The 25526-nt window shown below is 41.5% G+C and overlaps 1 protein-coding gene across 2 annotated transcripts; it reads left to right on the plus strand.

Annotated features, from left to right (window-relative positions):
* The first annotated feature begins 86 nt into the window (after positions 1-86).
* LOC102100836 (ADP-ribosyl cyclase/cyclic ADP-ribose hydrolase 1) lies at positions 87-24823 on the plus strand. 2 transcript variants are annotated; one of them, XR_001332294.2, is made up of 9 exons: positions 87-353; positions 13358-13487; positions 14101-14236; positions 14940-15022; positions 16692-16768; positions 17382-17474; positions 19717-19803; positions 21637-21812; positions 24679-24823. XR_001332294.2 is itself a non-coding variant. In XM_005517824.3 (8 exons), exons 1-8 carry the CDS (start codon positions 115-117, stop codon positions 21716-21718), a joined length of 927 nt encoding a protein of 308 aa, XP_005517881.1. In that variant the 5' UTR covers positions 87-114; the 3' UTR covers positions 21719-23950. The 2 variants fall into 2 exon arrangements, 1 of the variants encoding a protein (XP_005517881.1); XM_005517824.3 differs by lacking the exon at positions 24679-24823 and having other exon boundaries at positions 21637-23950.
* The last annotated feature ends 703 nt before the right edge of the window (positions 24824-25526 follow it).

The following is a 25526-nucleotide window of genomic DNA, read 5'->3' on the forward strand; positions in this document are numbered from 1 at the left end:
GGGGCGGGCGGGGGTCAGCCCGGCCTCCGGGCAGCCGCCGTGGCGGGGGCGGTGCGGGGTGGCCGCAGAAGCCGCTGTCCCCGGCGGGGGGGCAGCTGCCGCCGCCCCTCAGCGATGCCGCCGCAGCAGGGCTCTGCCCGCATGCGGCAGCGCACGGTGCTCCTGGTGGGGATCGCCGTCCTGCTGGCCGCCCTCGTCCTCGCCGTCGTGCTGGCCTCTCTCCTGACCCACGGGAGGCACGAGGTCAGTCCCCAAATGCTGAAGTGGAAGGACAGGGGAACCACTAAGAACTTGCAAGAAGTCATCCTGGGAAGATGCTACAACTACATCACGGCGCAGCACCCAGAGCTGGGGTGAGTAGAGGTGTGGGTTGTGCCTCAGGGGTGAGGTGAACAGAAATGTCTCTCGCCTCCACCTGGCCGTGGCCACGGGGTTTGCAGCGGCAGGGAGAAATCAGGCGCTTAAGAGCCCCCTTTTGTGGAAAAACGCGCAGACGGAAGCTCGGTGCCCCAGTGATGGCTTTTTAAGGAAACTATCTGCAGAAGCAATAAAATTAACACTAATCCTAGGTCAAAACAAAATCATAAATGGATTTTGCAACTTCCCTAATGCCAGCTGAAATAAAAGCTGAATTCTAACAGGTATGAGTACATGGAGGTGAAGCAATTTGCTGTAAAGCTGATCTGCCAAAGTCTGTAATGGGACACTGCAGTCCTGTTACCAAAACAACACAGGAGAGAGGGAAAGGAGAAGGCTCAACACAAATTTATAGGACAGAGAAAAATGTAAGAAAAACATTGAGAAGTATCCTGGGGTTTTCCAAAAGTGTTTTTAGCATTTGGATAAGACTTCTAGATGAGCTCAGAGAGCTTGCACAGAGAAATAGAGGTGGATCACAATACCAGCTCAGCACTGAATTTTTCGGTCCCTGGAAACGCCTTCCCCTGGAGGTGGTCCTTGCTCAGCTCATCACAGCAGGTAGTGCAACACCCCAGGCATCCCATCCCTCTTCTCCTGCAGAAGAGATTCCATGGGCCCAGGTCTGTGGCAATGTATTAGAGCTGAGAACTGATTTTCTGATCCCCTTCGTTGAAGAGAAAGGCAAAGTATGAAATAAGGAATGCCCCGGGGCCCCCAGCTGGTACTGGGCACACCCAGACCCTCAGGACGGGATCCAGAGCAGCCAGGGTCTCTCAGCAGGGAGCCATGCATCCCTTCTGTGGCACCAGCCACCCTGCTTTGTGTCTGCAGTGAGCCTCTGGCAGAATTTTCCATCACTCTGGAATTTTCCATCACTCTGAGTGTTGTGGGGCTGCCCCACACCTTGGCCAGGTGACAGAACTGTCCCTGGTCTTTGTCCCAGAAAAGGCAATTGCCACCTCTTGTTTTCATGACATTGAGCTGATGAGAACAAAGCTGTATATAGTTTGCTTGCATTTGGATTTCTTTTGCTTTGGATATCCTGCACTGTATGAAAAAGCTGATCTTAAGTATTTGAAGGGTCACGTGGAAAACAATGGCCTGAGCACACAGAGACTTGTTCATGCTTTACATTAAATATTTGAGTGGCTTTAGTGAGGGAAAGGAGGATTCTTTTGCAAATAAAATTTTAAAGCTCCTGAAATTTGAAAAAATCATATATATGTTTCTAAAAGCATAAATTTGTTAAAGGATTATACACTCAATATTTAAATCTGAAATTGTTTTCAAACCTAATAGCCTTCATTACATGGGCTTGTTTCATTCAAATTGGGATGCTGAAGATACGAACTACTTTTGTGTGAATATGTTTCAACCACAGCCATGTGTGTGTTTTCACTGACAACACAGGCTGAACCTGGACCACAAATATCTCTAGGAATGATTTGTTTAGGCAATTAATTCAAGGGCAGTTTTAAAAATATCACAAATCCATTATCACAAGTTATCTAAAAAGTTTGTTATTACAAAGCACAATATTTTGGGCCATTCATAATCCAACAGTGCTTAATACCTTTGTGGCTGTAAACTCACTTTCTTTCAGATTAAATGACTTCTGAACTGTAGGACCCTTTTTTGTTCTATTTTATTCAAGAGGCAATATTTTCTGAAGCATAGACCACAGAAGAAGGAAAAATATGCTTGTTTATGTACATCTGAAATGTTCAGAGGTTTCCTGAATGGAGAATTAATTACAGGTGCTTTTCTGGGAATCAAACCCAAGATTGCTCATTTCTGATTGCTCTGAGCTCTGTGCGGTTTGTGCTGTAACCACTTCTGTCACTGCACTTTCTGCTAATGACCTGGGTGCCTTTAGGACACATCAGAGAGTGGTATCTTTCATCCCTCTCTCTTTCATCATTAATGTAGGCCTTGGATCCTCTGTTGTATGGGATCTCTGGTGCACTTAATCAAAGAGAAGAGTAGGAACAGAGAACTGCAGAACCATGGGCAGTCTTATGAGCTGGGCAAGCTGTGCCCTGTACTCTGCCAGGACTATTACTGCCACTACTTCCCACCATGGGAACTTCCTTATCTTGGTTAGAAATCTTCTCATTTTCTCATAAATCTGTCCATATTCTCTTCTTGCACTTTTAATCTTACACTGACACAGGCATTTTTTTAAAAAGATCTGCTTTTATTAAACTCATGGACATTTCCTTGTATTTTTGCCTTTTTTTTTTTTATATCAGAGTCACTAAGTTCCACCTTTGATATCACCTTTGATGATATTTTCTGAACATAAAATCTATTCACTGTGGCAGTTAGTGACATTTACTACTTTTGGAGTGCCATATTTCAAACTAGAATAGCTGGCAGGCTTTGGAAAAAAGGGGGTTGTTGACATATAACTATGGATATTATACTTGTTTCTGGCTATCACAGATGGATTTAACAGAGTTCTACAGCCTCCATTTAGCTCTACTTTTGTGTCTGTGTGCTGTAAATAATTTAAGAAGGCCTCTGACATGTTAGTGTCCACCTTCCCTATCAGAGCTCTTTAATCCTCAAGGATTCCTCCTTGCACTCTCCCTCATCTTACTGCAGCCCTTACACCATCCACAGCCAGCTCACTCTGGTCATGCTCTTCTATTTCCCAATACAATCTTTGGGCTGAACCCAGGACCAGAGAGGCCACTGAAAGGCTCTTGCTGTCTGTGGTTGAGTTTTGTAAACACCTCATGCAATCAGATTTTATCCTGTTGTTTTGATTATTCTTCAAATTCATCAAAACTCTGCATTGAATTTGCTCACAAAAGGACATTTCTCTGGTACTGTATTACAAGATCTGTCGGGAATCATTTTGTTCAACTGCTTGCGTGCAATAGAATCCTCAGGCTTATTTCTGCTGACTGACTCTTAACATCTGTACAATGTACAATTTGTACATGCAATTTCCTCAGTCTTCCTGACTAAACTTTGTCATGACAAAGTTCATGGGGAAGAGAATACCAAACATTTCAATAAAGCATTGTCAATACTAGCCCTATTTTTTAGGAAGAAATGTGGATGCCATTTAGGGGATTTGTTCCCTGCATACAGTCATGCGCTTACATACTGACAGTAAAGAATGATATTTCTCTTTTGACTTTCCTGGAAAAGAATGGCTCCAAAGCAATAGTTTGTCACATAGCAGTTTGGTCTGAAGAAACAATTTGACCTCCAATTGCTTCGTCCCCTCTTTCCCAGTAATACGGACTCCCTCTCGTGGCTAACAAACCGCTTGCAAGGCTCACCTCCAGTCCCATGCAACGCTAAGTTTCCAGGGATTTATTTATCCCCGGTACAATCAGAGCGGGGAGGGCAGCGGGCTCACCTGCACAGCTCAGGGAATTCAGCAGATCCGTGCTGACAGACACCAGTTGTGGTGACACGATAACTCGCCCTTCACTTGCAGGATGCTGCTTATGATGGTTTGGCACCTTTGTACCTGTTTGGGGCAGAAAAAGTGGCAACAGCTGTAGCCTAAGTTAACTGGTTTAGGTTTCCTCTTCACCACATTAGAATTGCCAGGCTGAGGTCAGGAACCAGCAGCACTTTGTGACCTGGGGAAGGAGTGGAGAAGACATGTTATCTGAAAGGTCATAGTCACTAATGCCCAAAGCATAAACGATGATTTTTTTTTGGAGCTAGAAATAACTGATTTTACATTTGCAGCTCAAGATAATTTCCATGCTCCCCCTCACAACTGCAGTCACTTCTCAGTCTTTAATTCACAGAATCACAGAGTAGCAGAATGGGTCAGGTTTGAAGGGACTACAGAGGGTCAGCTGGTCCACCCTCCATGCCCACACAGGATCATCTTAGAGCACAACAGGCTTGTGTCCAGAGAAGCTGGCAAGGACCTACTACTTAAAAACTGTTTGAAGTTAAACCAACTTATTTTTTGTCTAACTTCTGACAGGAAGAGGGTACCAAGGACATAGACAGGGAGCAGTTTCAATAAAACATGTAACTGCAGGCCAAACAATGCCACTGTGCCTGAGTAAGCAGTGCAAAAACCTGATGATAAAGCTGAAAGTGTAAAACTTCAATACATTTTTCATGCAATCTTGTGTGGACACAGAATGTGTTTCCCCTTTTAATAAAATTAGATAAACCAATTTTTTTTTATCTTTAGAGGCAAATCCTGTTGTAACAAATTTTAACAGTCTATAATTCCATTAAATTTAGTAAGAGTTGGTGCATGTCCAGGAGAGCTCTGTCTCCTGACTGCACAATCATGAATGCATTTTCCCTTCCCATTCCTTTGCAGCCTGTGGAGATGGAGGTATATTTTGTCAAAAAGAACATATGGACCATGATTTTGTGTGAGATATTATTGCATTCACAGCTTAATTTCTTCCCAAAAGAAATCTGGGGTTTGTTCTATGCTTGCTTTTGCATTTTGCCTTCATGCTTTACTAGGCATTTTTAATCTAATTTCTTTGTGTTTGTTCACTGATTGTTAATGCTTTCACATCAAGCATGGTACTAAATAACCATGATTTGATTCAGTGGCACAAAAATACTAGCTTTATTTTTTATAACCGTGATATTATACTGAAACTTACCTGAGATTAGTTTTTTTTTTCATTGAGAAAATATGCCTTACATGAAAGAAACCATTACTGAACCAGTCTTCTGAAAAGTATGAGTTACTACCCAATTGTAATGCATTAGACCCTCTTAGAGTGCTCTGTAGATTTCTAAAGCTTCCTAATTTGATATCCAACTAACTGCAAAGGCTTTAGTGTTTCTTTGTTTGTAAGAAAACACTTTCTAAAAGCAATCTGTTATCATTGCTGTGCCATCTTTTCTGGTGCCAGAGCAAACAAAAGGCTTTGTTTGCACTGTCTGTGGCAGAGGACACCAGGGCCTGGTGACAAGCTGAGCGTGACCCATCAGTTTGCCCTTGTGACAAAAGCCAGTGGGCCGTGTGAGGAGGAGCACTGGCAGCAGGGGGACAGAGAGAGACCTTTTCCCTCAGCTCAGCCCTGGGAAGATGTGTCTGGAGTGCTGGGTCCAGTTCTGGCCTTGTCACTACGAGGGAGTCAGGGACACACCTGGAGCACATCTAGGGAAGGACGTGAAGGTGACTGAAGTGTCTGAGACACAGAGAGATGTTGATTAATAGGCGTTGTCCAGCCTGGAGAAGGGAAGGCTCAAGGTGATAAATACCAGATGAATGGAACAAAGAGAGTGTCAGGCTTTTTTCAGTGGTATTCAGTTGCAGGACAAGAGGCAATGGACATTTATTAAAGTACAGAAAATTCTATTTAAACATAGTGAAAAAACCAGGATTTTTTTTACTATGAGGGTGATCAATGACTGGAACAGGTTGACTGGAGACTTTGTGGAAGTTCCATCCTCGGAGACATTCAAAACTAGACGGATCCTGGTCCTGAGCAACCTTGTCCAAGAGAGAGGCTGGACTAGATGATCACCAGAAGTGCCTTCTTTGTCATTCATTCCTTAAGAAATGCTTTTAGACTTGTAAGAAGTCCACTGGGAAACTAGGACAAACAGCAATGAAGAAATGTTTTGGCTCATTTCTAATGAAAACGGTGTTGATATTTTGTTCCTACATCTGTTTTGTCTCTCAGCATTAAGATGGGCACTGTATCATCATAATAACACACTGCTTATTAAAATAGCCAACTCCTAACATTTGTGTATGTCGTTAATGTTCCCCTCCCTGCTTCTTGTGCTTGTGTGCTGACTTTAATACCTTTTCTGCGTTAGCTTTTGTCATATAAAACCTGCATTGCTCTGCTTTTCATTTCTTCTGTCCTTCAATGTTTATAACAAGGTTTTCTTTTACAATTGTTTTCCTCTAAATTGTATACAAGTGACTTCGACTGTTCTTGTAGTTTCTTGGTAGCAAAGATATAATTATAACTATTAACAATTGTTTGAGTCTTACTTAAAAGTACACTTCTATTGAAATATGTTGTACTGAGCTTTAATGGGGAGCTGGAATATAATGTTTAGTAGGCACAAATAGACAGTCATTAGTACTTGAGAATATTGAGGTGGGGCTACTGGCTCTGGAGTTTGTCCTTCAAAAGAATCCTCCTGCTGCTTAGAGCTAGTTTCCATAACTACTCTGATCTGTGAGGTAGGACTCTATTTGGGTTTTGTTGTCATCTTTTTCTAAAGGAAGTTCGTTAGAAGGAATTATTTTATTTTTCTTTTAGCAAGAGACAAATTCATAGGGCAGTGGGTCATTAGCATTGATTTGTTCTTGAGATAATTAATCACCAGCATATTTATTTCTGCTCTTCTGGAGCATAAATGCCACTGCTAGGCTGTGAAAAGCCATCCAGTTCTGTGCAAAGCTCAGGCTCAGTTCTGTGCTGAAAATCTACCCTCCCATGCTGTAACTCCACAGGCAACCCAAGGTCTGAGAGTCCAGCAAGTCTAATGGGGAGATGTCAAAAGACACATTGTCTTTTTATCTTGTAAAAATTGTTATTAAATGACTCTATATTTCTCATATACACAAACTTTTTACATTAATTTTACAGTGTATAGGTATTTAATGGTTCTTATTGCAAGATTCCATAGGATTCCAAATAATTTTTTCACATTTAGGTTAGTTTACACATATTGCATCACTATATTAAAATATACTTGCAGTCAAAATCTCCTTTGATTTTAACTCCAGATGCTAGAGAGAATATTATTCTGTCTGCACTGACCTTCTACATGTTAATCAGAAGTATTTTCTGATGAAATATATTTCAACTTAGTTTTCCACCATAACTCTTTGTAACTACTTAGTCATATGCACTCAGTTAGCTGCCTGTTCTTTACCTTCTCTCTTGTTTATTGATTTTATAGAATTGGCTCTACAGAGCAATGTCTGGTGGATGTCTAAATTATAGCACCACCCTAGGATTGAAATTATTAAATGTTTTTATGAGCTTGCTGCTGAAAAGGGGAATACTCCCCCTCTCTCTCACTGTCCCACTTCTCTACCACTTCTCTCCCACTTTTCCCTGCTTCTGCTCTCCTATAACACCTGTAGAGATGACAGTGAAAAAAAAACCCACACTCAGAAGTGATATTCAGCTAAACTCAGCTGTTTAACACCTCAGAGCAACGTGAGGAAATATAACTTCCTGTAGGGATAGAAGGAATAGATCCTTTCTTCCTCTAGGGTTAAATGAAAGTCTGTCTCAAGTGTCCAAGGATAAAAACATGCTAAAGATACATTCTCTCCTCCCAGGAGATGATTACAAAATAAGGAATTATGAAGGATTTCACTCACAGACATACAAAACCTCTAGTCTGTTGCCTTGTCTATGTCCTGCTGACAGAGCCCACCCTTGAAGCAGGGACTTCTCCCAAATTACTGCATTTATGCCACATTCCAGCAGCTTTAGTTCTATTAAAAACAAACAAGCAAAAAAACCCAAAACATGTAGTTCAAGTTAATGTTACAGGTAGGAAAAAGTGAAAGTGCATTAAGCCATTGAATACTTTTCTGTACATACTTTAATTTAGATCACTGTTATAGAAATGTTCTTAGAAGTTTAATATTAACATTAAAGCTCTGATCAAAGGGTAAGATGCCAGCTGAAATTTATTCCCTCTATATCTGTTGATGACATATTCCTCACTTGGAAGCTTAAACTATAGAGCAACTATAACCCTCTGTCAAAATGCAGTCCAGGTGAGACTTCTGCTCTTCTGGAGGCTCTGTTCCATTTACAGAGCATCTCTGAAAACACCAACTGCTCTAGCAGCTTGTTTTTTCATCCAGGGAGGCTGAAATCCAGGCAGCAAAACAATCTGCTTGTGTAGATGAACTCTTCACTGGTTACAGCTGCCACCTCTTGGCTAAACCCTTCCCAGAAGGGTGATGTCTTAGTGTTGTCCTGCAGCACCAATTCCTGACTCACATAAAATACTCCAGGAGCTATAAACCAAAGCCACAAATACTCCTGCCCTTAAAACCTTCTTATTGCTGCCAAAGGTGAAGGACTGGTGTGATGAGGAGCTGTCACTTGCTCCAGGTCATTTGCTGTACAGGAATATACAAAGCCCCAAGGTGCGCCCAGCAGCAATCTCACTTTGTACTTCTTTTTCCAGACCTCCAGGCTCCCCCTCTTTGCCATGCAGAATTTAATTGCTCTGACTACAGGTAACCTTTACAGAAGTCATCTTCCCAGAGGCAGGGTTTTGGATCTCCCTCTTTATGCTCAGTCAGTTCCTCCAATGCTTTGTTTACTGACTTTTGAACTATTTAATTAGCAGAAAGCAATATTCTACCAAATCAAGCTGCCAAAAAAAATCAAGCATGTTGTTTTCATGTTGACAAAAAGTCTGTTACCGTAAGTGCTATGGTGGCAGACACTTTGCAATAATTAAACTAAATGGGAAATGAAAGGCTTGTGCTTACTGAAGACACTGAGATTGACAGATCTAATTTTTTTCCTTCATCTTTTTCCTTTCTAATTTTCCCTCTTTCCATTATCCTAATGCTAAAACCAGCAGGCAGCAGTGTCCCCAAATCCTCAGCAAGGGCAGTGTTTTGACTGACCTTTCTTAATTCATATTTGTCTGATAAAGATACCTGATGGGAGGTTTTAGGTACTGCAATAATAACAGGGAAGCACTGTATGCATGTCCCCATTTTCTAGCTCCATGCCCTGGAGATGGGTTGTGCTGTCACCTGGCATGAGGAACCTTTGGGGGTTGAGCTCAGCTACTGCTCCTGAAGAGCTCCTTCTTCCACCCGATGGCAGTGTTCTCCTTGCTTTTAGCTTCCAGCCCAGCTTCGCTCCAGAGACAGCCAACCACAGCTGCCTGGGCTGGCCTTGGCAGCAGCTCCAAAAAAACTGCTCCAAAGCAGCAGTGACAAAAGGCAAGGCTGGAAGTAGGGAAGGGAAAGCTGAAGAAATAAAACCTCAGAAATATTTAAGGTAGAAAAGGTAGCAAAAGGATTCTGAGTTACAGAGGGCTTTCTCTCAACACAGGCATAAACATTACTGGTCCTTGTATAATTTCTGACATAAAGACATAGCTACACATAAGCTCACATGAAAAAACAGATTGACTGTGGATTTCACTGCTGTTTACAGCCATCACAGTTTACCAAAATGCAGCAGATAAACTGACACAGGCAAAGATGGGTCTGTTAGATGCAGAAATGTTGATACACCATTTAATTCCTTTGAATTCCGCATTCTCCATTTGAGATATCCGGGCTTTTGGTGAAGCCCGTGCCTTAGATCCCGGAAGAGTGAAAACTGGCTTTATGTCTTTAAGGAGCTATGTTATAACCACAAACATCTTGCTGATTTTTTAAAGAGTCAGATTTCTGAGTGCTTGGGTTCATAACTGTTTTGGCTAGTGGTGGTGGCAAATGAGAAGGATACACAAATTGCAGAGGTTTGATCACTGCACAGGTCAGGTACATGGGCTCAGGGGACAGTTTCCAGCTCAGGGCCACAATTAAAAACTCAGGGTGGCCTGAACACATTGCAGTGTTTTAGAAACAAAATCCTGGACCTCGGGCAACCTGATATTGATTGCAGAGGAGAACGGGTCTCATCAGAAAAGTGTCTCTGCCTGGAAGGTTGATTTAAAAACATGGGCAGAGTTGATTGAGTTCTCCAGCACAAAGCCTGGAAGTAATTCTTTACTTGTAAATTTGAAATGGGTCCCATTCTTAAAGCATCTCTTTCAAATTCTTGAGTAGAAAACTAAAGGCAGCACAGCCCAAGGGAACATTGCCCTTCTTAAATGTTTTCAGCATTCAGTGTCAATCCAGTGCTGAACTGAAAGCAAGACATTGCTCATGGTGTAACTGAAATCAGCAGGGATGAATCTTATCCTTGATATTATACCAATTAATTCAGTTTCAATTGGAGATGAATTTGCTCCATCATGTCCAGTTAAAGAAAAAAAAATAAAATTGTAAAGCAAAGAAAAATAAATCTATAGTAACAGTGATTTACCAGATAGTTCAGTGCTACCCTGTTCCTTTCACTGTAAGGATATTCTTTGAAGGTTAGCCAGACCAGTGTATAGATATGGAAGAAATAATGATGCAGAAGCTGTCCTTTTTTCTAATATGCACATTAAAATTTGGCTGCTGGGAGAGATGCTAATGGAAATATTCTTGGCCCCAGCTTTTGCTTGATAGATTAATGTGATATTTATATACAAGGCAAATGAATAGAAATATTCAAATTTACTGGAAAATGCAACTTCTACCCAATATAAGGACAAATGGAGGATATAATGTATAACATTTGAATTTAATAAGGAAAAGTTTATTTGTATCCCAACCTTTATTGTAGGCTATGCTGAGTTCAGGGTAGAGTCTCTGGCTCAAAAATGTTTTAAGGGAAGTTCTTCAATCCTTGTTTTCCAGAGAAAAGTTGCAGTTTTCAAGTTTACGGAAGAGTGCATGTGTTCTTTCTGTTTGTTATTATTTTATTTCACGTTTACCAGCATTGCCCAAAATCTATTCATAAAAATAAAATGTAAAAAAAATAAACACAAATTTAGGGTATATTTATGTTACATATCACTGAATTTGGATCCAGTATTTCAGAATCTATAGTAGAATAAAATGCCTTTGATATTTCAGCATAAACAAAGCTGTCCTCAAAGGAAGAAATCCATTATGCCTGAGGAGACTATATGGTATTTGCAGATAGGATGCAGAATTAGCTCATATACAACCCAAAATACACGAACAAAAGCCAGAGAAAGAGAGGGCCCAAGGCCCACAGCAGTGTGGGACATAAGAGTACTCCCAACGGGCTCCAGAATTATCTGAATTAGATAAATTTAACTAACTGGTAGAGTGAGGATCTCTTTTGCAGTATTTCTTCTGTAAATAAAGAAGGAACACTAAATCAACATATTCTATGACTTGGGAGCAGTTTTAAAAGAAAAGTTTGTTTCTCAAGCATTTTTTTTTGGCAAGGCACATGTTCTTCTTTCAACCTGAAGCTGTTCTTGCTGGAATTTTTAGCATACCGTGTGCCAGCAAACTTCTCTTATTGTTTCAGAAGGCCCAGAGCTACAGAAAGTCTGTGCCTTCACCTCTGCTCGGTGTGAATTAAATGTTGCACACCAGACAAGTATTTACTTTCTGGGAAAAGGTCAGGTGAAAATTTATTAACAGAATCTACCTCAACAATGAGACTGGAAAGAATGGCACACCTTCCTGGGGCTGGGATTTGCAGATCCTCAAGTCTTCCCACTGCTTATCATATGTAAACCAAAATCACAGTTCTATGTGCCTGGTAATCTCTTCAGGATGTGAGACAAAATTTGTGCTTCATATCAGAGAAATAGCTTTCCAGTGGCAAATTTATTATTTATATGATTTATTATTATTCATTTGTAAAAAAACCCATGTTGATAGGTGAGGGCAGCAAAAAGAAAAGGTTGTTTAGCTTTTTTATGTATTTTTTTTTACAATGATGATCAGTATTTCTGAAACAATGCTAAAATTGCCAAGTTTCCATAAAAGCCCATCTTCATGACTTACCATTCTTCCCTGTGATACAACTAGCAGTACCACACCGATTAGCAGCAGGAGAAGAGCCTCCCCCACTTGCAGGCTAAGATCTACCAGGTTTTATGACATTAAAAATGCAGCTTGGCTCAGCTCTGCCAGGACTGTGCATAAAGACTCTTCTCTCAGATACTGGTGGCATTGACACATTGTCATCCAGTGCTGAGTTTGGTGTCTTGAAAGGCTGGAACACTGATGCTTTGGATTAGTGACTCAACAATCAATCTTGACATCATCATGAGTCACCTGGATGGTTTTCTTTGTGCCTCTCATGGCCATGACTTGAGTCTAGCAGCAGAAGGGCTTTATATTATGTTTATCTCCTACCCCTCTGCTTTGGAAATAAAAAAAACAAAAACAAAAAAAAACCAAACATGTATCTTTTATGATTTCTTGAAAAATGTTTTGTTTTCTGAGACCAAGCATAAAAACTTTGCCATATGAAAGCATAGATCACTGGGTACCCAGCTGTCGCCTGTGGCTGTTAATGTTCTTACATAAAGCAGATTTCAGGAGTAGCTTAAAAAAAAAACAAACAAAAAAAACCTGCCTGGAGGACAAATCATTTGACAAATTAGAAAGTGTGAGCCATATAAATGTTTATGAGATGTGCCCATGCTTAAAGCCAAGCTCTACAAATTGTTTTTATGACACCATTGACTATGCAGAGCAAAGGGGACCGCTGCCTATTCCCTAATGTCACCCCTCAATCAGCAGGAGCCCTCTCTTCTGGATGATTCAGTGTGTCCATATTGTAATCCTTAGTGGCAGGGAGAGGTATTTACAACTTCCTAACCTGTAAATAAAATATCAAACTTCGGAGCACGGTCACTGTGGGTTATTTACACTATGCAGCCAGAGAAATGTTCCTCCAGGAGAAAATTTAATACACCCAACTTAAGTCCTGTTAACTAAAGCATGAATTCTTGCTGACACAAGATTGCAACAGCAAAACAACGACCGTGCTCCCTGTAGCACCCACAGTTTGGCTTCTTATTCCTACAGTGATATAACTGAAAGTGCATTTAGGCTCCTGAATGAAAGATAATAGTTCTGTGTAAAATATCATTGTTAATCATCTTTATTTACCAAGAGGTAAATTTGGTTCATAGAAACAGGAGGTGTGGTCTGTAATGCAACTGGGGCTGGCCCTGTGACAGACGACTGACATGACATGATATGACATATGAAATTTGGGATGCCTTGGTTGGCCGCTTAGCTGGAGACCCTCCAGGCTGACATGCCCTGTCCCTGCTCCCAGGCTCAGTTTCAGACCACAACAGAGGGAGAACCTTTCACAGGCACAAATAGTCATAAACATTTAATAACTATGTTTTAATCTTTTGGCAGAGATAAGGATTGTCAAAAAATATGGGAATCATTAAAAGATGCGTTCATTTACAAGAATCCCTGTAATATCACACCAGAAGATTATCAGCCTTTAATGGAGCTGGCGAGTCATCCTATACCCTGTAACAAGGTAACATCACAGTGCAGGGTGGGCTGTGGTGGGATGCCAGGTCTGGGCAGTGCTCGGAGCAGTGGGATCTCACCCATAACAGCTGTGAGGGTCTGTAGGTTGATGAGGATGGCATTTTACTTTTGCACTTACTGCAACAGTCCTGCAGCTACACCTTTGGACCCCAGTAACCCTGACCATAATCTATCGCTGGGAATCACCCCTGTGTAAGGCTTGTCTCAAGCCAGGATCATCCCAGTGAAGTGACAGGGATGTCCCCATTCCCTGAGCACAAGGCTCTGTAAGGAGCATGCCATCACGCCGTTAGGGGGACACTGCTTCCAGAAAAGCAAACAACAAATTTGGTATATATCCTATGAAAACTAGTCAAACCTTTCTTTCAAAATCCTTTAAAAGCTCAACATGCCCCTTTTCACAAAAAAAAAATAAAAACACCCAAAATATTCTGCAAATGAGTGTTCAAGTAAGAACTGACTCACTAGGGTGAACTCACTGCATTTCAATAAAATTAAATCTCCTTCATTATCATGAACTTTCTGGTTTTCTCCAGAAAAGGTTTCTGACCAGCTGTAGTATAGCTATCACTTACCAGACATTGTACCTTATTTCACAGTCACTGTTCTGGAGCAAGACAGGTGACCTCGTTCATCGTTATACAAAATCCAATCAAAATTTCCTTACCTTGGAGGACACCTTGCTGGGTTATATGGCTGATAGAATTTCATGGTGTGGAGACCCATCTGCTCCAGGTAATCTACACCTAAACATAATCCTTTTCACATTACTTTCTAGTGATTTAGTTTAAAATCTTTACTGTCCAATATTTTGGAAGTCTGAAAATAATACATATTTCTCAGGTTAAATTAAAAACCACCACAACTTTGGATGTTATTTTAACACCAAGTTGTTGCTTGGCCACATCTAGCTCCCTTTACTTTGTTTGCTTGCTTCCACCCTGTGGTTCCCATGGGACAAACTGCAAAGCAGGAATGTCATCCAAAAAGGACCTGGCCATGGGCCAGTTAAAGTGCTGGGGCAGTGAGCAAATGCCTTGGAGGTATTGCTGCCCATACGACTCCTGGGTTGGTGCTTAAGGCTAGGAACCTCTAAACTGGGCTGGAATTACTGAAAATGTTGGGCAAAGTTTAATTTTAAAGTGCATTCAGACAGTACTTGTCAAGGGCTAACCTGTTTCTCACATTTGGGACTGTGTGTTTTCCCTTCTCAGTTTTCTGAGAATTATTTGTGATATGGGATCTGCAACTGCCTCCCTGAAAAGACTGTGAGCAAACAGGAAGACCTTTGAACAGATGCAAATTCCTTTTAGAGCCCTCTCCCCATTTAGCCTTCTTGCTTTGGTACAGGGGAAATCTTTTTGCTCACAAAGCCACATAAGCCTTGCAAAAATTTTCACTCTAACCTTAGCTATTCTATTAATGTATTTTTTCTCAGGAATCAACTATGAATCTTGTCCAAAACGAAGTGAATGTGAGAGCAACCCCGGCTCTGTGTTCTGGAAAATGGCATCCAAGATGGTGAGATCTAGACTAAATCTCCCTGAATCCAAAAGTGAGGAAAGGCACTAAGTTCCTGATATGGGCAAAATATATGATTTTGCAGATTGGACTTAAAAGATGGAATAATAGAAGTTGACGAAAGCTTTAGCTCCAGGTGTTAAAAATCATGATATTGGAATCCAAGGTCCCATTTTATGTACAACATTTGATGTCCTTGTAGTTTGGGCACTCTTTTAGTTGTCAGAGGCTGAGTGTCAGTGTCTAGAACAAGTCTTGGCAGAGAGCTGGAGCTCTGCAAATAATACTCACAATTACAACAATCACCTTAATTAAATCACAGGACGTAAATTGCTACAGTAAAATCTATTTTAGCATGCTCATGTGGAAAACAGCACCCAGATTGGCACAGACATTTTCCAAGAGGCTGAGAACCCCCTTGCACTTCCCGGCATAAACCTGAAGAGCACATCCTCCCACATCAGTGCCTGGCAAGGTGCCTGTGATGTCCCCACCCGCAGACACTTGCCAACTCCCATCACAGGAATGAGATCCTGCTAGTCCCAATTAAGCAACTGGCCTGGCTTTGTTGAATCAGCACTTTACAGGAACAAACTGCCAGAGAAAAGCCTGATGTCCTGTATTACTTTAATTTTATATGTCTCTCAAGATTTCACCCTTGGTATAACTATTAGTAGATGACTGCCCAGGTGGAAAACAAGCATTCCTGTATGCTCCAGCTCTCATGGATGTAAGAAAAAGTCAATCCACCATTAAAAAAAATTGTTTTGTGGGTAAACTATGAGTGAAAATGGTTCAGTTCCAGAGTCTGTGAGAGATAAAACCACATACAGACTCATGTTTGCTCAGCTGCAGGCTTCCTTGCCATATAAATTTAAGATCTACTAAAACTCATGTTTATTACATTTGAAAGTTACGCATAATGAAACTTCCTGAAACTTTGCAGCTCTCAAGATTTGAATTTGCACCACATTGTTTAAGAGGACATGAAAGTACATTGTTGATAAGTACAATCACCTGCATTAAGCTTTTTAAAAATTCTTTGCCTTACCAATGGATTTTGTGTCTAGAGTAGGTACCATATAGACTTTAGTAGTCTTTAAATATTTAGACATGAATTTAAAAGAATAAAAAAACAGTGATTAAACGATCCAGTATGTTAAAAATCAAATCAAACAAAACACAGTGATAGTTTTACTAAAATATCAAGAGAGAAAAATCCCAGGCCCAGGCCACAAAAGAACACAGAGCATGAGTCACAAGGAAACAAGTATGTGATGGTCTGTGTATCCTTAAACTAGTGATACCTCTGCTCTGGCTTGTCCTTACTTTCTAAGCTAAAGCAGTCTGAGGATTAATGTGAGTTCCTACAGACAGCTGCAGCTGCAGGGGCTCTGGAAAGCCCTATAAAAATTGAAACCTGACAAGCTGATGTACCAGTCCCATGCAACCTTAGACTGCCAATTCATAGCTGTCAAATAAGGCTTTATCACAGTTTTGCCATAGCCTTCAGAGGCTTTTATTTGCGCTGAAATGTTCTGCAAAAAAACTGCCCAGATCCTCTGCTGGTATTAGACTGTTCTGAGGACATCAATGAATTCCAGCAGCCCCAAGTCTGCCATGGCACTGCATGTAGTATCAGAGTGTAATGTCCATTGCCTTGGTTCAGTTTGCAGAAGCAGCGTGTGGTGTGGTTCAGGTGATGCTCAATGGATCAGTAGAAGCTGGAGCTTTCAGAAGCAGCAGGTATTCACTCAACACACAACCATTCATGTTTCTGTGGGGTTGCATGTGGTTGCCTGTGAGTCCCACTGCAGAAGGGATTTTGGTAAAACACCTACAATCACCCCTGGCTGTTGTAAAGCTGATTCTTTTCACTCCTATACAGAGACTGTAACTGAAATCCTTCAGAGGGTAGGTGGGTGGTGTGCTCAAAGGAACTTGATTATTACAGTTTCTTTGATTTTACTTCACTAGAATTGGCTACCTGGCTGGAAGTGCAGTCTTGAATAAGATTAAAATATGAATATGCTTTCTGGGGGAACAGCCATGGTCATTTCCCTGGCACTAAACCAAATCAATAGCCAGGAAACTGAACAGGAGAAGAGGCACTAAAGATGGCAAAACTTCAGCTTGTTTCTGTCTGCAGGCAGTTTCAAAAGTTCTCCTGAAATAAGAATGGGGAGACAACATTTGACCATAAGGCAATTAAGTTGTCTATGGAAATCCTTTGCCAATATAATGTTCTCTCACTGAGTGTAATAGCAGCAAAAATAAGCACTAGTATTTGGGGAGCATACTCTCTACATCTTTCTGAGATAACTTAGAGTGTTTTGCTGTTTCATGTTCATTCTTACAGCATTTTTGGAAGTATTGAGATCTTTAACCTGGATCCAGATAAAGTCTCTAAAGTGCACATTTGGCTTATGCAAGACATTGGTGGACCTCAAAGGTAAGTCACACTGGTGTACAGGGAGGAGCAGTGTGTGGAAGCTCAGGTCTGACAGCAACATTGTCTTAAACTCTTGAAATCTGCTTTACATTCACATTCTAGGTGTTTACTTTGCAGGAAAAAACAACATTTGTACTATTATTTCCTCTAGTATTTTTTTAGGTACTGCTGAACAGTTATAGGTGTAACACAGTGACATGTCCCTTGCTTTCAAGAGGTCCCATGACCTTTAAGTTCCTTTCAACTCCATTGAGGTCTACAGAGCTTTGCTATATCTATAGCAGCACTGAAGTCAGAGATCAGGCTATGTCTGCAAGGATAGACATGTCCATGTATCCATCCAAACATGGATATGTTTGTCCACAGGAATAGTGTAATTATGCTGAGCACAGCCATTTTGGAATGACAGAACAGGTTGTGCAGTCTTCAGGACATACTCAAAACCTAACTGGGACCTGGGCAACCTTTTCTAGCTCATATTGGTTTGACTAGGTGATCACAAGCAGTCTCTTATTACCTAAATGATTATGTGATTTTTAATAACAAATAATTATAAATAATTTCAAAACTAATAATTTCCAATAGTTGAAATGCTTACCATGGAATTACTGATACCAGAACAGCAGCCTCAACTCTCATCTGAGCCTTTCTGAGTGATATTTTTCATCCCAGTCAGATTCATTTGCAGATCTACCACATTTGAAACACCAAGCATGAGGCTCTGTGCCTTTGACCCCTCCTTTCAGAGCCAGTTCTGTGGCTCACATGGTCATAATGCACTGCCACAGTTTCTCCCATTCTTAGCGATCTCCCCGACAGAAATGGCAGCTTTGGTGCCATGGATCAGGAAGCAGGCTGGGATGATGCAGTGCTGCTCAGGAAGGAGCGTGGACCTTGCTCAGCCTCGCTTTCTGGCACAGTTCCAGCTCCAGTGTTGCAGCCCCTCTCTTAGCCCAGACACCAGAAGTGTCCCCTTTCCACATGAGCTGGCACACCTGCCATGGCTCACAGGTGTGCATCTGTGCTGAGACCAGCATAGCAGTCTTGTGGTCCTTTGCATAGAGGTTTGCTGAAGAAAAAGAAATTGAGTGATCTTTAAATCAGTTTCCCCAGACATGGCACTGGATCCTTTGTCCCATGATTTCCCAGCATCAGAAAAGCCACCTTGTTCCCCCTCAACAGCTTCAACAAGGCAGTGCCCTGCCGGCCCTCTTGCTGGACACATCCTCCTCCTGTGACAAGTTCATAGCAATTTTCTGTCCATTTTCTACTTGCTTCTAAGGAGACAGTTGGGAGGTAGCCCCAATAGTATGTATTCCTGATATAATAGTATGTATTCCTTGTATCTTCTGATTTGTATTCCACGTTGAATCACTGACAACTTGTAAAGTGTAGAGAACAAGAAAAAGCTGGCAGTGCTCTCCAGTGATGTCATATGTTAGGAACTGGATTTGTCCCCAGTAGTAGAAGTGAGTCCTATACTCTGGATGAGGAGATGATTTTTACCTTGAGGTAACAGGTCTTTGCCATGTCTCTGTCTGTGCCTATGACATTTGTCAAACCTCTCACAACAGCTTTGGGGCCCTTGGGCTATTTAGTTAAATTAAACATAAAGATCTTGAAGGCATCAGAGTGTTACATGCTTCTTGAAACCTTTATCTGGATGGGAAATAAATACACAAGTTAGGGCTCCTACCAATGCAGAAGTGGTTGAAACAGGCTCTTGCCAAAATAGAGCAGCAGCTGCAGCCATAAACTGAGTCAAACAAACAGGAGATGCTCATAGCCTGCTTCCTCCCCTGCTTTCTATCAGTTTCCTATTATCTTACTTCCTACCTGGGACCTAGCTGCTGGTTTTCATGACTGCCCTATTCTCATCACACAGAGGACTTGACCCTTTTGCCCTTTGACAGATTTCAATCAGCCTTGTATTGTGCTGCTGTTGCCACCAGGAGCAGTGGAGCAGTTCTAGAGCGCCCTGAACTGTGAATGGGACTGAGTCATGTCCCACAGATGTCCTGCACAAAGCTCTCATGCAAGATGCACAGCTGAACATCACATAGCTTCTACCAGCAAGGGCCCAGTGGTAGCCAAAGCTCCACAAACCCAATGGACTTTACAGCACTTTAGCAAACAAACTTTTAAAGAATCTTGCCTATAATAAAGCAGTGACATAGTGTGGAATTTAGGTGAGCTGATTTACACACAAGGAACACAAGTAACTGAAGCTTTCTCTCGACAGTGAATCCTGCTCAGGTCATTCCATTCAGAGGTTAATCAGCATTTTAGAAGAGCGAAACTTTAAGATCATCTGTGAAGACAATTACAGGTAATTATCCACTCTTATTGGTGATGACTTTACTAACATAAAACTAATATTGCAGGTTTATGGTGAGCTAGAGCAGAGTTCCTCCTTACTGCCATGGCATCCCTCCTGTGTGAACGGGTCTTTCTCAGGGGCTTCCAGCTGGGCTGTAGCTCTGGGGTTGGCTCTCTGCCTTACACTTCTCATGGAGCATGTTCAGTTGTTTCAAGAGTGGGAGCAATCCAGCCACCAGACTTTCTTCTGACTGGGCTTTTACCTAAATGATCTGAAACAAACAGGCAGCTTTCCTCCCTGCTGCATACAGATAATGCAGGGTGCCAAGGGTGGTCCTTACTTCCTTCACCATAGTTTGAGCATGCTTTCTGTCCTGCTGCTTTGTCAGAGAGTGAGGCATGAGACACGATAAGCATTACTAATTTCTATCATTAACTATTGTCTGGAGCAAAAACAGGAATCTGGGAAACACCAGCCCAAGTCCTGACTTGCCTGAAATCTCCATCTTCCTGCTGAGGAAATACAAAAGCCAGAGACCCTTTATGTGTGGGTTCAGAGACCTTCACACAGAGCAAAATTGTTCTTTAGAGACATTAGAAAAGTAGCAAACATTCAATATTGCTGATATCTTATCTGTCAGGAACAGCTTTTCAGTGTCAAGGACTCATACTTGGGTGAGAACATTTCCAAGGTAAACAGATTTCTATTAACTTCTGAGTTTGTGACAATAGTTTAAGTAAGGAAAAATTGGTCTGCAAAGGAGAAAAATGGTAGGTCTTTAAATCTGAAGGCAGAGCAATATATTCCTCTCTGGGTATTGCTGAACCTGATTAATGGGTGCTCTGCACTTTGTAAAAAAGTTAGCACTGATGTGGTGCATAAATCTGCCAAATTGTGAGCTTACTTTCTTTATGGGTAAATGGAACCTTTAAATAATACTCCCAGGACCTGTAAGTAGGTACAGATTATTTCAGCCTATGATGAAATAAACTACAGGGCGAGGCAGGAAGGGGAAAGATATTGTGTTAGACCCCTTGTGGCTTCACACAGGGAGGAACCTGACACACTCATTGCTGTGTCTCTCAACACATAGGACTTTTTGTCAAAGCTCAGCTAACATATATATAAACAACTGGGCAAAGCAACATGGATAATTAATTTTACTATTTAATGTGCATAATAATAATAAAATAAGAAACTTACAGGTAAAACTAAACTTCAGGATAGAGTGTGTAAGTTGGCTGCACTCCCCTGCAGTCATTGCAGACAGAACTGTGTCAATCTGTCAGCTGCGCATCTGCCTTTGCATGCCATGTAGCTGCAACTGGTGCTGGTTATTTTCTCTTGCTTTTGTCCATGCCAACAGTGTCTTCCAGAAGTACCTTTAAAACTGGATTAATTGGATGCATTAGAAAAAAAAAATCTCATCATATCTGACATTCACAGCAACAGCTTTCTATTGTAGTAGTAGCATTTACCAGTGAGTGAGACAGAAGGTGAACTTCCAGCATGGCAGGAATTCCACAGTCTGTGCAAGAGATCTTTCTTCTTTTTCATAGTTATTTTTTATATTGCAGCATAGCTGACATGCTGTGAGGTCAGATCCTGCTTTGTTTTGTACTGACTTGCCCTTGTCCCTAAAAACACCAGTTACCTTTTTGCAGCAAGATCAAAAAGAATTACCCTTAGAAAAGCCATCTGCTTGATAAGCACGGATGTAGCATGCACTTTGACTTTCACATTGCATTCAGTAACTGTGAAGTAATTCTGTTGTGCTTGCAAAGTGATTATTTGTTACCTGACAATTATTAAATATTTGTTTGGTTCTGTGTCTTATTTCAGGCCTGTTCAGCTCCTTCAGTGTGTGCACAACCCTGACCACACAGACTGCAGGCTTTGCACCAACAGCACAGCAATTCCGTGAAGCAGAGTTCTCCGTGCTACTGAAGAATTTTGTTACTTGTGTGTAAAGCTGGAGAAGATGTGGCTACATAGCTAAGAGTGATAACAGTAGCGTGGTGTGTACTCAGTCCATAACCAGAAATCCTTGCTGTGATACTAACAGCCAAATAGCAGGAGATGATACCTGAGGTGTGGTGCTGTACACACACACACACACAGTTTCAGATGGGCTGGGGCTGTGGTCAGTGATTGAAGGCAGGTGCTTTGCCCTGGTTTGCTCCCTCCTATACAGCTCCCCAATGGCACAGAGCAGAGATTCCCTGGGGCATGCACAGAGAAGAAAGAGACTTTCCAGGAGGAGCAGGACTCCAAACAAGTGCTCATCTTCCTTCCTTCCGAAAGGTTAAGCAGGAAATTACATGGGCATGCTACACTTTCCTTGCATCCCAGTGCAACCTTCCCTGGTTGAGGGGAACGTTGCCCAGTGGCACATGGTATAAATCATGATTTTCCCAAGTACTGTGACACTTCTGACCAGGTAAAGCACCAATGGAATTGGCAGAGTAGTTCTTGCCTTTTAATGGGATCACAGTAAGTAGCTGGTGGAACAGCAGCTGAGCTGAGCCAAGAAAAAATCAGAAACTGCTCAGGGGGTTGTCTGCACCTGTAAGAACTGCTGAGTGTGCAGCTGGGAGAGAAAATAGTGAGACTGACTCAGATAGCTCCATTAAAATCCTGCTGGATACACCATTGCTGGTCAGATTACATTTTATTCTTAACATAGAAGTAAACACTAGCGTTCCAACTTTCATAAAAGGTCTCTCAGGCCACAGCTTGGCCATCCACTGGAATAGAAACAAACATCAAACAGTTGCCACAATAAGGAGTCTCTCTTGACCTGAGTTTCTACAGTGAAAGGTGATGCCCTGAGGTGTATAATTCACAAGCACTGAGGTACTATAGTGCACTGAAACAGCAGGTTTCACTAATTTCCTTTGATTTCTATTTTACCTGTCTTTAAAAGTTTATACTTTAAAAACAAGTATCTGAGGCCAGCCTGTGGCCACAGCTGTAGTGCTTCTGTGCAGTGCCATTGGCACCAAGAGGACAGAGCAGGCTTTACTGCAGATATACTCCTAGGTGCTGAGGTATGACCAGCAGCTGCCAAACCTTTAGGCAGACTGGGGTTCCCATCATCCCACAGGGAGAAGGTTGTACTTCCACATGTTTTAGTGACTACCCAGATGCAAAACATCGTTATGGAACTACACAAGCTGGTGTAATTTTGAGCATCTCTAGATAAACCTCATCTCTTTAATAGCAATAGAAGGCCTGCACTGAACCTGGCTGGGCCAACCCAAGACCTCATCCATAATGTTTACATTAAGTGAAATGTATTTTTATTTACAAACTGTTATGTAACTACTTAGATGAATCGACATAGACACATACCACTAGTTTCAAATAGGTTATTTCTGACTATCAGTTAAGAGTTTGTCTTCATGCTCACTTTTGTACCTCTTCTGTTGCAATATAAAATATTGACTGTAAAATCAAGATCTATAATAAAATTGCTGATGACAAATGTTCTTAATTCAGTTTCACATTGTGAAACGCAACCCCAGAAGGTTAAGAAAGAAAGATTCTCAGAAGACCAAAATAGGTCACTTCCTAAAAACAACTCAGAAATCTGTTCAATGTATGAAGCACTATATGCAACCACCCAGGAGAGCAGAGAAACAGAGCACATCCTCGCCAGGCTGTGTTCTCCATCTGATACAGAGAAGTCATTGTCTTTGGAGGTGGCTGGAAGTGAAACATCCTGAGTCTTTATCTTGAGCATAGATTGTTCTTGGCCATAATAGTTAGGAAAGATGATTGTTCTTGTTGGTGGTTATGTAGTAAGATGCTAAGAAGCAAACTGTGCTTTTGGAAGCTGAGGTGCAGAATTAATATGGGCAACTGTGCTGGAGTAAGTGATGGCTTTGTAATGCAGGTGGCTGGCAAGTCTGGGCTGCTTGGATCACATGCATGGCAGAACATGAGCAAGCTCATTTCCAACAAACATTTTTATTATGCATGATCACACATCTGAAATGCCGTGCAGACATGCCCCACCAGAAAAGTATACTTGCAAATCCTACTGCTTTGCTGAAGACTTATCAGGCAAAAAACCCTCCCAAACCAAACACAAAGTGTTCCAAATTCACAGAAAATAAATAAAAGGAAAAATAACTATGCATTTTCCTCACTATTTGGAACAAATGTTTCTTAATGTGGTTTGGAAAAGGTTGAATTTTGAAAATATGCTTTTAGTCTGAAAAAGCTAACTCTCATAATTTGTTCAAGGTAAATAGGCTGGCTTATGCCCCAGGCCCACATCAAACACTGCTAAGGAGTGCTGCCCAGAAACACGAGAGGAATCTGAGTTACTGGGTGATAAGGTGATATCAATGTTATCGCTCCCAGAACCACACTGAGCTGGAAAAGCTACTTCTGTTACCCTATCACAACAGCATTGCTGCTCCCCTGGTCTTTGATGCACTTCACCTGGCCAGAGCCTACAATCATTAAACTTACTAGGAAACAAAAATAGAAAGATTTCTTCTCCTTGGCAGCCAGAACTTGGACTTATGTTTGATTTCATATAATATAGAATGGTTTGGGTTGGGAGGGGCCTTAAAGATTACATAGTTCCAAACCCCCTGCCATGGGCAGGAACACCTTCTACTAGACCAACTTGCTCAAAGTCCCATTCAGCCTGGCCTTGAGCACTGTAACATGGGGAAAAATCTTTGAGAGGGGCTTTGATTTTGTTTATATGTATATTGGCAGCATATTGTGCAGTGGGTCTGGATCTCCCTGGACTCTGGCAGCAGGGGAGTGGTTTTGGATGGAACCTGAGGTAGTGGCAGCACTGCAGGGTCTATCAGTATGAGGTAGAAATTTCCCCTTACTTTTTTTGGGCTACCCTTCATGCAGGTACCTGAGGAGACTCCCTGATACTCAAAACAGCGACCCTCGGACACTGGCTCGCATAAGGTATCTCAGTAGAAAGAATAGAAAAATGAGATCACCAAGCATTCAGGTGAACAGCTGAATTTAATAAATTTTCTCAACACCAATATTTACAGGCTTAAAATGACAATTAAATGGACTAAGAGACTGATCCTTCATATTAAAAAGCTTGAAAGGAGCAATGGCTAATCTAAATAAAATTCTTTGCATGTAAAATCTGAAGGCTGTTGAAAAGATTGAAAACAAATAGTTTGTCTGAGTGGTTATCCTTCTGCTTTACCAACAGAAATTTCATTAAATTCCTGATGAACCAAGAAAAGCAAATAGTCTGGGATAATATTTTTTTCCTTTCTTAGGAAAAAACCAAACACCTTATATCTAGTGGAAAGAAAGGTGTTATAGATTGAAGAGCATGTTTATTTTCAGCACTGCACTGTGGAGCAGGAGAAGGCAGCTGCCTGCTTGCTGCTCCTCCTCTCTCGTTGTGGCAGTGATTGCCCAGATCAGGAGACACAAGAAGCACATGGAGCAGCATGTGCTCCACACCACCATATTTCACAGCAATACAGCTACTTACCCCCTAATTCAATTAAATACTGGGATTTGGGTGTGCATGGAGGGAGAGTAGAGCAGAGAGGGTTAAAATCCATGCTAAATACTTTAGATAGGAGTCCTGCCATTTAAGGGTAGTCACCTGATTGCACAGACTTTATAAACAGAAGGGCAAATCAGGCTCCTCCTGAAAGCACTTAACCTGCTCTGCAGCAGGGAGGGCAGCACAGAGGGATGATGTGCATGCCAACACAAGATCC

This window comes from Pseudopodoces humilis, chromosome 6 (genome assembly GCF_049639895.1).
Source record: "Pseudopodoces humilis isolate 2021_Gansu_Grassland_sample_001 chromosome 6, ASM4963989v1, whole genome shotgun sequence".
In the NCBI taxonomy this organism is placed as follows: Eukaryota; Metazoa; Chordata; class Aves; order Passeriformes; family Paridae; genus Pseudopodoces; species Pseudopodoces humilis.